Genomic DNA, 10,464 nt, shown 5'->3' with positions numbered 1-10,464 from the left:
TATTAGCGGTGTTTCTGATGTGGCAGAATTGGACTGCCATACGAAGTTGAACAAATTGAGGACAAAATAAAAGATCTGCTTATCAGTGGTGCTTAAATACTGTTAGATATATAGGCATAACATTTCTTAGAGCAGTAAGAATTTAACAAATCTACATGAATGATGTAGATGTACTAGCCACTCAACAGTGTATTTCCCATCATTGCACAGCTGCTCTGTGATATTTAATTATCGGTCAATAAGAAGAAATCCCCTCATGCTCTAGTCTAGGCTGAAAATAGTCTCCACAAACCAAAAGGTCAGCATGGACGATTACATCGCCGGCTTTCATTTTCAAACAAACAGCTTTTGTTGGAAGGGTCAGTGGTTAAGTCATACAAAAAGGGCTTTTGTCTTCATGAAGAGGTTGAGAGTAGAGTACCTGAGAGTGTTGAACGGTACTCATGAATATGACCCTGGATTGCACACACATTCACTTAAACTGTCTTTCCTAATCCTCCCCTTCCAGCAAGACACCCGGATGTCATCATCCCTGCCCAAACTGGACCTGCACGTGATCCCGGTCTGGAAGAAGGGCATTACGGGCAAAGGAGTGGTCATTACCGTGCTGGATGATGGCCTCGAGTGGAACCACACCGACATTTACCCTAACTATGTAAGTGTGTCATCATTGGAAATGCCTACTCGACCACTATCCACTGTTGTTTCCATGCCAACGCCGACCCCTCAACCGTGCAGAGGATAGTGACACCTACCACACCTAGAGCAAAGCCATTTGATGAGGACCTCCAGTACAGAAGGTCACAAACAAACAATCATTCACTCTGAATGTGTGGCATTTACATAAGGCTGCAGTGAGCCCAGCATCCCTTTTTTTGCAATAGAGATGACTCATAAATCACAGGATAACATCAAACATCTGTCTCCTATTAGCATTTGAGTACATTGTAGCATCAGCCGTCGCTCTGCTGTTGGCTTGTTTACAAACAGCAGTCTTACAAAAAAGAAAGCCTTAAATCGAGTGGAGACCCGCATGTGTCTGATGCTGGCGATGATAGTGTAATTGACTCACATGTGTGCGCACACACACTTCTCTGAGAAATAAAAACAGAAAACTTGTTAATAATAATACATTTTTATTAGCATAAACTCATTTTTATGTATGTTTATTAAATAAAAAAACATATTGTAAAAAATGTTAAACACATGATTTTATTTCTAAAAAAATTTTTAGAATAAAGCATATAAATATAAAAAATGAAAGAAACATAAATAAAATAAAATAGCATAAACTATCAACACATTAAACATAAAAAAACATTAACTAGCTGTGTTTGGAGTCTAATACATTCAGCTTTCTGCATCATGCTTTCTATTTTTTTTATTGTTTGTAAAAGAGAATGCATTATGAAACCATAAACCAGTGTTATTTTAGTATCAGTGAGATATTATAGATATTACAGTTGAAATATAGTTTTAATATTTTGCATTAGTTTTTATTTCTGTATTTTCTGTTTTCATTTTAATGTTTACACAGTTGACGTTTATTTTATTACAAGTAACCAAAAAGGGTTTTTATGGTTTTAGTTTTAGCAAACTATAATAATTCTGCTGCAAACTTTGTCACATGCCCTCATTGCTACGTTCACACCATTTTGGAATTTTCATAATTACAAAGTTAACCGACACCGTATTCTGTTTGGCAGCATTTATCCCAACTTTCCCAAAAAACATTTACATTTTTGGGCCAGTTCACACACAACACATTTTTACGTTTAAAAGCGTTGGATGCAGAATAATGCAGTTTAAAAAAAAAAAACGTATTTCATCTTTTTTTAAATGTAGTGTCATGTGCAAGACACTACAAAAGACACAATATGTGATTAAATGTAAAAAAAAAAGTAGGGCAGTGGAGCGCAAAAACATAGAGTTTTTTGTTAACAAGACATTTTATGAGCACTTAGTTGGATTTCTACACTATGAGCATTTCTAAAAAAAATTTTTTTTTGAGTCCAGGGTGTGAACAGTATAAAAAATGTCAATTACAGTAATTCTGACTCAGTGTAAACACAGCATAACTCACTGTCCAGTTATGATCCCAGGAAATAACATATTGTGTTTTTTTTTTAGAAACAGTAAGAGTAGTATGCTACTATACTATTCTGAACGATTCTATTCTTCTCCCTTCCTATAAAAACACATCTGATTGCCACATACTGAAACTACTGTTATTTATTCTGTGTATGCTAGAAATTGTTTTTCCGCAATCCTTATTTATTCTTTCTCCTCACTGTATAGGATCCTGCTGCTAGCTATGATTTTAATGACAACGATCCAGATCCCTTTCCCAGATACGACTCCACCAATGAAAACAAGTGAGTAAATGAATCTCTATACTCTTTCATTTCTCTAGATGAATGGACAGAAAATCTCAAGAGCTCTGATCCACACTTGAAAAACACAAGGACAGATGTTTCAAAGCCTTTAGCCTTTCAATTATGTTAAGCACCTCATACAGCGATAAGGAGACTGACTGGAGAATGTTACCAGCCTCGGACTGGCATAGTTCTTTTCTGCCCTCTTTAAAGAGATTAGCAGATTTATTTAACATCATACTAAATCTGTTCAGAGAGAATTAGACCAGACTGCCATTGCTTTCCAGCTGCTATGAAAGGAGAGCTGACAGTGTGTGAGTAGGTCTGATCTGAGAAGGTCTGTTCTCCATCAGGGAACGAGTGTAATCCATTCCATCACTCGTGCTGTCTTACATAAGAGGATCAGAACCCATCCACATCTATGTGGCTCAAAATTACAGATAGAAGTCAAGAAAGAAATCAAATCAGCACCAAACCTCTCTATTATATCAAAACTAGAGCGCTCAATCGGTGCCTACACATATAATGAAATATTCTTTAAATTTTTTTATATAATTGTTGAAATGTAATTCTTTAATTAATCCGATTAATCCATTATTAAATTATAGTGCCAAAGGAAAGCAAAAAAATAGAAAGTATTGTATTGTTTAATTATATTGTTTATATACAGTGCTGGGTAGATAACTTATTGTAGTCCATTACTGATAACAATTTACATGATGATTAAATTGTACTTGACACATGACACATTTTAGGAAATATAATCGGACTACTTTTGGATTACTTTTACACCGGGGTTTCTCAAACTGGGGTTTGTGTAGGAACTGCAAGGGGTTCGTAAATTAAAAAGCAGATAATTAATTAAATCTTAAATTAAAAGAAATAAATAATTTAAGAATTTAAATAATAATAATAATAAAATATTTTAAATATATATTTTAAAATAAATATTTAAAATATTTTTAAACGCCTATTTTAAGGTGATATATATTATTTGTTTAAGCTGTGTGTTCTCTTAATTTTACATGTAATTCTAGCTGCCTGACTAGTTGCTTGTCTACATGTACAGTTCCACAAATTTGGAAGAATTTCCAAAAAAAGGTTTAAAGAAAAAACAGGAAAATAAACCGATTTAAACATGAACATTGTTGTACTCATCTGCAGTGTGTTTTGGATGTAGATTGACATTGCATTGTTGTTTTTCAGTGTCTTACGTCATTAGTGCCTTAGGGAATGTGTCATACAGAAGAAGTTTACATTTGTATACAGGTCAGGGAGCATACAAAATTTCATTGACTTCTTGTTGCTTTATTTATTAATTAAATCAACACATTTAATTGACAGTCCTGGTGAAAACGAAGCTTTGCAACAAAAAATAAGTGGTCGTGGAAATAGAAACAGTCATTATTATTTCTCCATGTGGTTGTGTGTCTCTCTCAGGCTATGCCAGTGAATGACTCATACTGTGCCAGCTATAGTGCTTCTGTACACGCGCCCACACACATACACAAGCAAACACTCATAATTATGCACAGACTCTCTTGAAAAGACATGGAGGGAAACAAATAATCATTAACAGTTTTCAAGATCAAGCACAACTATAATCATTTTTAGCAAACGACTCCATGCAAAATGTAATGTTATCTAACAGTTATCCATTGTTTGTCTAATCTTTGACATCAGTCACTGAGAACAATTTTCCTCTATTTTTTACAGTTATTAGCGGTGAATGAGAAGACTAGCATCATTATTGCTATTGCTCACATTCAGGATAAGGGATATGAACAAACGCTAACCCAAAGTCTCTGACATGATTTCTCACATCTTATGGCTTCTTGAGTAGAGATGTTACTTTTTATAAGAGATTAGACTTGAATGATTTTCACTTAGACGACAATTAAAATGATAAAAAGCACATATCTGGTATTATAGCATTTGAGCTGAACCTGTAAGCAACCACCTAGCACTCAGAACACCCTAACAACCACCAAGAACACCTTAGAAACAACCATAAGACACTAGCAACTATAGCAACAGCCCAGTCCATTCCGAACTGCTGTCCAACTAGCAACACCCTAGCAACCATCCAAAACACCTTAAAAGCTACACTAGCAACAATTCAGTAACCACCGAGAAAACAATAGCAACCATCTAGCAACCACCAAGAACACACTAATAACCACCAAAATAAACTAACAACAATCCAGCAACCACCCAGAAAACAATAGCAACCACCAAGAACATGCTAGCAACTATCAAGAACACCCTAGAAACTATATAGCAACCACCTAGAACACCCTAATAACCATCCAGAACATACTAGCAACTATCTAGCAATCCAGAACCCCTGTCTATCTAACAACACCCTAGCAACTATCCAGAACACCCTACCAACCACCCAGAAAACACTAGCAGCCATGCAGAACACGCTAGCAACCACCCAAAACATCCTAGTAAGATCTAGCAACCGCCAAACACCCTAACAACCACCCAGAAAACAATAGTAACCACCTAGCAACCATCCAGAACACCTAGCAACCACCACCCTAGCAACTATCAAGATCACCCTAGAAAATATATAACAACCACCTAGAACACCCTAACAACCATCCAGAATACATTAGCAACAATCCAGCAACCACTCCTAGCAACAACCATAAACACCCTAACAATCCAGAAACCATCCAGAACACCCTAACAACAATTCAGAGAATACTAGCAACTGTCTGGCAATCCAGAGCCCCTGTCCATCTAACAACACCCTGGCAACCATCCAAAACACCCTATCAACCACCCAAAAAACACTAGCAACCATCCAGAACACACTAGCAACAATCCAGCAACCACGCCTATCAACTAAACACCATAAACACCCTAACAACAATCCAGAAACCATCCAGAACACAATAGCAATCAACTAGAAGCCATCCAGAACACCCTAACAACCACCCAGAAAACACCTTCAATTTTCTAGCAACCACCCAGAACACCCTAGAAACCATGTATTAAACACCTAGAACACTGTACCTTCCAGAACACACAAGCAACAATCTAGAAACCACTCAGATCATCCTAACCACACAGAACACCCTAACAACAACACCCAGAACACACTAGCAACCATCTAGCAGTGACCCAGTTCATCCAGAACCCCTGTCCATCTAACAACACCCTAGCAACCACCCAGAAAACACTAGCAACCATCCAGAACACCCTAGCAACATCTAGCAACCACCAAGAACACCCTATCAACCACCAAGAACATCCTACATCCTAGCAACTAACACCCTTACAACCACTAGAACTTGTAAGCATGTAGTAATGCCCTAAAAACCATTAAGAAGACCTTAGCAACCACATACTAATGTCCTGGCAACCACTGTTGCATATCAGTGTTGGTCTACAAATGTAGATATAATGAATTTTGAACATGCTGGCTTTATTCAATTTGAATGGAGCTGAATTGTTACCCTGTTCTCTGCTGTATATCCTCAGGCATGGTACCAGATGTGCTGGAGAGATTGCCATGCAAGCAGACAACAAGAAATGTGGTGTCGGTGTGGCCTACAACTCCAAAGTGGGAGGTATGTGTTGTCAAGCTGTGTTTGTTCACTTTTTGAATCTTAAATGATCTGGTTTGACTGGTGTTTGTAGTGTGATTATATAACAGCATTGACCTGTACAACCGGTCATGCACGTACACAATTTGTCCATGTCCACTTGGACATATAATCTTTAGTAAATCATAACATCATACAGCAGCACAGATTATGGGATTAATTTAATCACCAGCATTCAAACACTTGAAAATTGTTTTGCCGTTTCAGCAAAGGTCATCTTTTGTGCTTCTCATCTGCAGGGATACGAATGCTGGATGGAATCGTGACAGATGCCATTGAAGCCAGTTCCATTGGCTTTAACCCTGATCACGTGGACATCTACAGCGCTAGCTGGGGCCCTAATGATGACGGGAAGACCGTGGAGGGGCCTGGGCGCCTGGCCCAGAAAGCTTTTGAGTATGGTATCCAGAAGGTGAGAAGTGTGGGAATAGCAACGATCAAGAACACACTAGCAACCACCCAGTACAACCTAGCAAACATTTAACAACCATCCAGAACACCCTAGCAATGACCACCACCCAAAACAACCTGGCAACCACTTAACATCCATCACACTAGCAACCACCTAGAAACCACCCATTACAACCTAACAACCACTTAACAAACATCCAAAGCACCCTAGCAATGACCACTACCCAAACCACTCTGGCAGCCACTTAGCAACCACCCAGAACACCCTAGCAATGACCAAGTGCATACTAGCAATCACCTAGAAACCACTCAGTATAACCTAGCAACCATTTAACAAACATCCAGAGCACCCTAGTAACGACCACCACCCAAAATCACCCTGGCAACCACTTAACAACCACCCAGAACACCCTGGCAGTGACCCAGAACACCGTAGCAACCATCACAACCATCAACACACCCTAGCAACCACCCAGAACACCTTAGCAATGACCAAGAACACAATAGCAACCATCTAGAAACCACCCAGTACAACCTAGCAACCATTTAACAATCATCCAGAACGCCCTAGCAGCGACCACCACCCAAAACACTGTGGCAACCACTTAACAACCACCTAGAACACCCTAGCAATGACCAAGAACACACTAAAAACCACTTAACAACCATCCAGAACGCCCTAGCAGCCATCTAACAATCATCCAGAGCACCCTAGCAACAATCACCACCCAAAACACCCTGGCAACCATTTAACAACCACCCAGAACACACTAGCAACCAACTTGAAACCACCCAGTACAAACTAGCAGCCATTTAACAACAATCCAGAGCACCCTAGCACCCTAGCCACCAGCTAATACATTGTTTTAATGGCGTGTAACTAAGAGAAAGGAAAAAATGAAATCGCATCATATGACCCCTTTAACACAAACCCATTATAATCTCCAAATAACTGTTTTTACTCTAGGGTCGTGGTGGGAAGGGCTCCATTTTCGTCTGGGCATCTGGTAATGGTGGTCGTCAGGGCGACAACTGTGATTGTGATGGATACACAGACAGTCTGTACACCATCTCCATCAGCAGTGCATCCCAGCAGGGTTTGTCTCCCTGGTACGCTGAGAAATGCTCCTCTACACTGGCCACAGCCTACAGCAGCGGAGACTACACCGACCAGAGAATTGTGAGTCTCATTTGCTTCGGTTATACATGTTCTTGCTGTTATGATCTCAGTTATTATATTGCTTTTGGTTTCCTTTGTGTCGAATGACTAAATGTCTCCTTGGAGAGCAATAAAATAGATTGTCTGACAGCTTTGAGTCCTTTTGGTTGGTGTGTTTGCTTGTTCTCTATTGGGTTTTGTTGTGTTAACATTTTATCTTTTGGCTTATTGTCTTGCAGACTAGTGCCGATTTGCACAATGAATGCACAGAGACACACACTGGCACATCTGCATCTGCTCCATTGGCTGCTGGGATATTTGCACTGGCTTTGGAGCAAAAGTATGTCAAACATCTTGCAATTTGTATGTTTTTTTTTTTTTTGTAGGATTACATTGGTTTTACATCAGTTCTTACAAGAAGTGATTTCGATTTGAATAAAAATATGGGTGTACTCTCTTGCTCTCCACACTAGTCCTGATCTGACCTGGCGAGACCTTCAGCACTTAGTGGTTTGGACGTCTGAGTTTGATCCCCTGGCCAATAACCCAGGCTGGAAAAGGAATGGAGCTGGTTTGATGGTCAACAGTCGTTTTGGGTTTGGTCTCCTGAATGCCAAAGCTCTAGTAGTTCTGGCCGATCCCAAAGTCTGGAAGCACATTCCGGAGAAGAAACAGTGCATCGTCAGAGATGAGACGTTCCAACCAAGGTATAGTTTGCTTCCTGATATTAGGATAAAAACACAAATATGGCTTTTTGCAGCAGAAGGCTGTGGTGTTGCACCTCACACATGGAAGACAAAGCCACCCTGATCTCCTGACATCTGTTACTGCGCTCAGCTATGGCGATTTATTAATAGCCACATTAATTCAACAAACAATCTGTTTGTTCTTAACGACTGCTTTTGTAATTCAAACGAAGGTATATTTTGGGAATTTAGAACTGGAATCCATTTTTACTCAAGAGCCAGTGCTCTTGAATTGTTTTTCGTCCTGCATTTACGTCATAAACCTTTAGAGATTGTGCGGCTTTAGTGTTTAGACAAAGCTCAGCTGGAAGAAGGGCACCTGAACAGATGTTTAATTTCACTGGATCTAAAATTCCTATTAATGCAAATGTAACGACACACATTGTAATGTTGTTTATAGCATGCCACGTAATCATGCACAGCAAAAGCACATGCCGTTTTTTGGTATTTGCTGTACCTTGTGCACACTTAATAGGCTGTCCGGTTTGTCTGTCCATCCATCCATGAGCACTTGTTTTAGCATTTAGTGTGCATTATCATCATGGCACTTGCTTGATGCAAAGTCTGTGACTTTCAATGTAATCTGCAGGGATTACAGTTCATATCACTCATGAGTTTCTGTCTAGGGAACAGAGGGCAGAAAATCCCTTCATTAATGTTCAAATGTCAAATTAATGCTTGTGTTTTTAAATTAATTCTTTGATACTACCTAAATTGAGACATTTTTACACAAAAATTAAGTAAAACTACAACCCCCCCACCCCCAATTATGGGGTTAGACATTTTTTTTTATTGCTCACAAATGCTGAATTTATTTGATCAAAAATACAGTAAAATAATATTTTGAAATATTATTACAATTTAAAATATTTATTTTCTACTTGAATAAGTCTTAAAATGTCATTTATTCCTGTGACAGCAAAGCTGAATTTTCAGCAGCATTACTCCAGTCTTTAGTGTCACATGATCCTTCGGAAATCATTCTAATATGCTGATTTGGTACTCAAGAAACATTTTTTAACATTATCAATGTTAAAAACAGCAGCTGCTTAATATTTTGTGGAAACCGTAAATCATGTTTAAGGATTCTTTGATGATTAGAAAATTCAACAACATTAATTTGAACTTTACAGTCATATTATCAATTTAAAGCATCTTTGCTGAGTAAAAATATGAATTTATATAAAAAAAAACATTACTCCAAACTTTACACTAGTATCCTATTCCAAACATAGCCTGTGTATTTCCTGTGAATCTTGTCATTGCTAACACTTGTTGAGCTACATGAACCACTATTTGCAACATAAAATCTGTTTAACTGTGTTTACAAACTTAAAAAAATACCCTTTTTTGTTTACAGGCCATTGAAGGCTGCAGGTGAGATATCCATTGAGATCCCCACTAAAGCCTGTGCAGGACAGGCGAATTGTGTTGTATCTTTGGAGCATGTGCAGGTGGAGGTCAGCATTGAGTACACACGCAGAGGAGACCTGCACATCACGCTGATGTCTCCATCAGGTCTGACAAAAACACTTAAACACACTACCATGTGCACGTTTGGGAATGAGAATACTGATTTTTGGGTTTGTCCCATTAGGTACCACCACAGTCCTGCTGGCAGAGAGAGAGAGGGACACATCATCCAACGGTTTCCGAAACTGGGCCTTTATGTCTGTGCACACCTGGGGAGAAAACCCCACCGGCACTTGGACCCTGAAGATTACAGATACGGTATATAAAAGCATCTCTGCAAACAAATATTAAATGCACATGAAGTGCCTGCTTATCAAAATCTATTTCCTTCTCTCTTTTGCATACAGTCTGGACGGATGGAGAATGAGGGTCAGATTATCAGCTGGAAGTTGATTTTGCACGGGACGTCTGAGAAGCCAGACCACATGAAGGAGGCGAGGGTTTACACACCCTACAATGCTGTACAAAACGATCGTAGAGGAGTGGAACCGATGGAAGACATGATCAAGGTCAGAACAGGAGTCAAACTTTAGAAAATGTCAATGTGCAAATTATATAGTAACTGTAGAGCAAGTTTCTTCTTATAATTTTAGTCCATGGTCTGTTGACCTTCAACTTGTGCAAACAATTTGTTTTATATTCACATTTATATAACAAATTTGTATTATACAGTATATATA

General features: G+C 38.8%; 1 protein-coding gene across 2 annotated transcripts in view; it reads left to right on the top strand.

Moving 5' to 3' along the window:
• The window catches only part of LOC107661910 (neuroendocrine convertase 1-like), a 17,532-nt gene that overhangs the window by 5,570 nt on the left and 1,498 nt on the right, over positions 1–10,464 (top strand). For both annotated transcript variants that reach the window (XM_016451708.1, XM_016451702.1), the window contains exons 4-13: positions 509–655; positions 2,299–2,375; positions 5,871–5,959; positions 6,235–6,407; positions 7,374–7,586; positions 7,805–7,905; positions 8,039–8,272; positions 9,672–9,829; positions 9,909–10,042; positions 10,132–10,293. In XM_016451708.1, coding sequence (XP_016307194.1) covers positions 509–655; positions 2,299–2,375; positions 5,871–5,959; positions 6,235–6,407; positions 7,374–7,586; positions 7,805–7,905; positions 8,039–8,272; positions 9,672–9,829; positions 9,909–10,042; positions 10,132–10,293 — 1,488 coding nt within the window. The remainder of the gene's footprint in view (positions 1–508; positions 656–2,298; positions 2,376–5,870; positions 5,960–6,234; positions 6,408–7,373; positions 7,587–7,804; positions 7,906–8,038; positions 8,273–9,671; positions 9,830–9,908; positions 10,043–10,131; positions 10,294–10,464) is intronic.

This window comes from Sinocyclocheilus anshuiensis, unplaced genomic scaffold (genome assembly GCF_001515605.1).
Source record: "Sinocyclocheilus anshuiensis isolate Anshui unplaced genomic scaffold, SAMN03320099.WGS_v1.1 scaffold457, whole genome shotgun sequence".
NCBI classification, from domain to species: Eukaryota; Metazoa; Chordata; class Actinopteri; order Cypriniformes; family Cyprinidae; genus Sinocyclocheilus; species Sinocyclocheilus anshuiensis.
The sequence above is the reverse complement of the archived record's forward strand: the minus strand, read 5'-3'. Positions and strand labels throughout refer to the sequence as shown.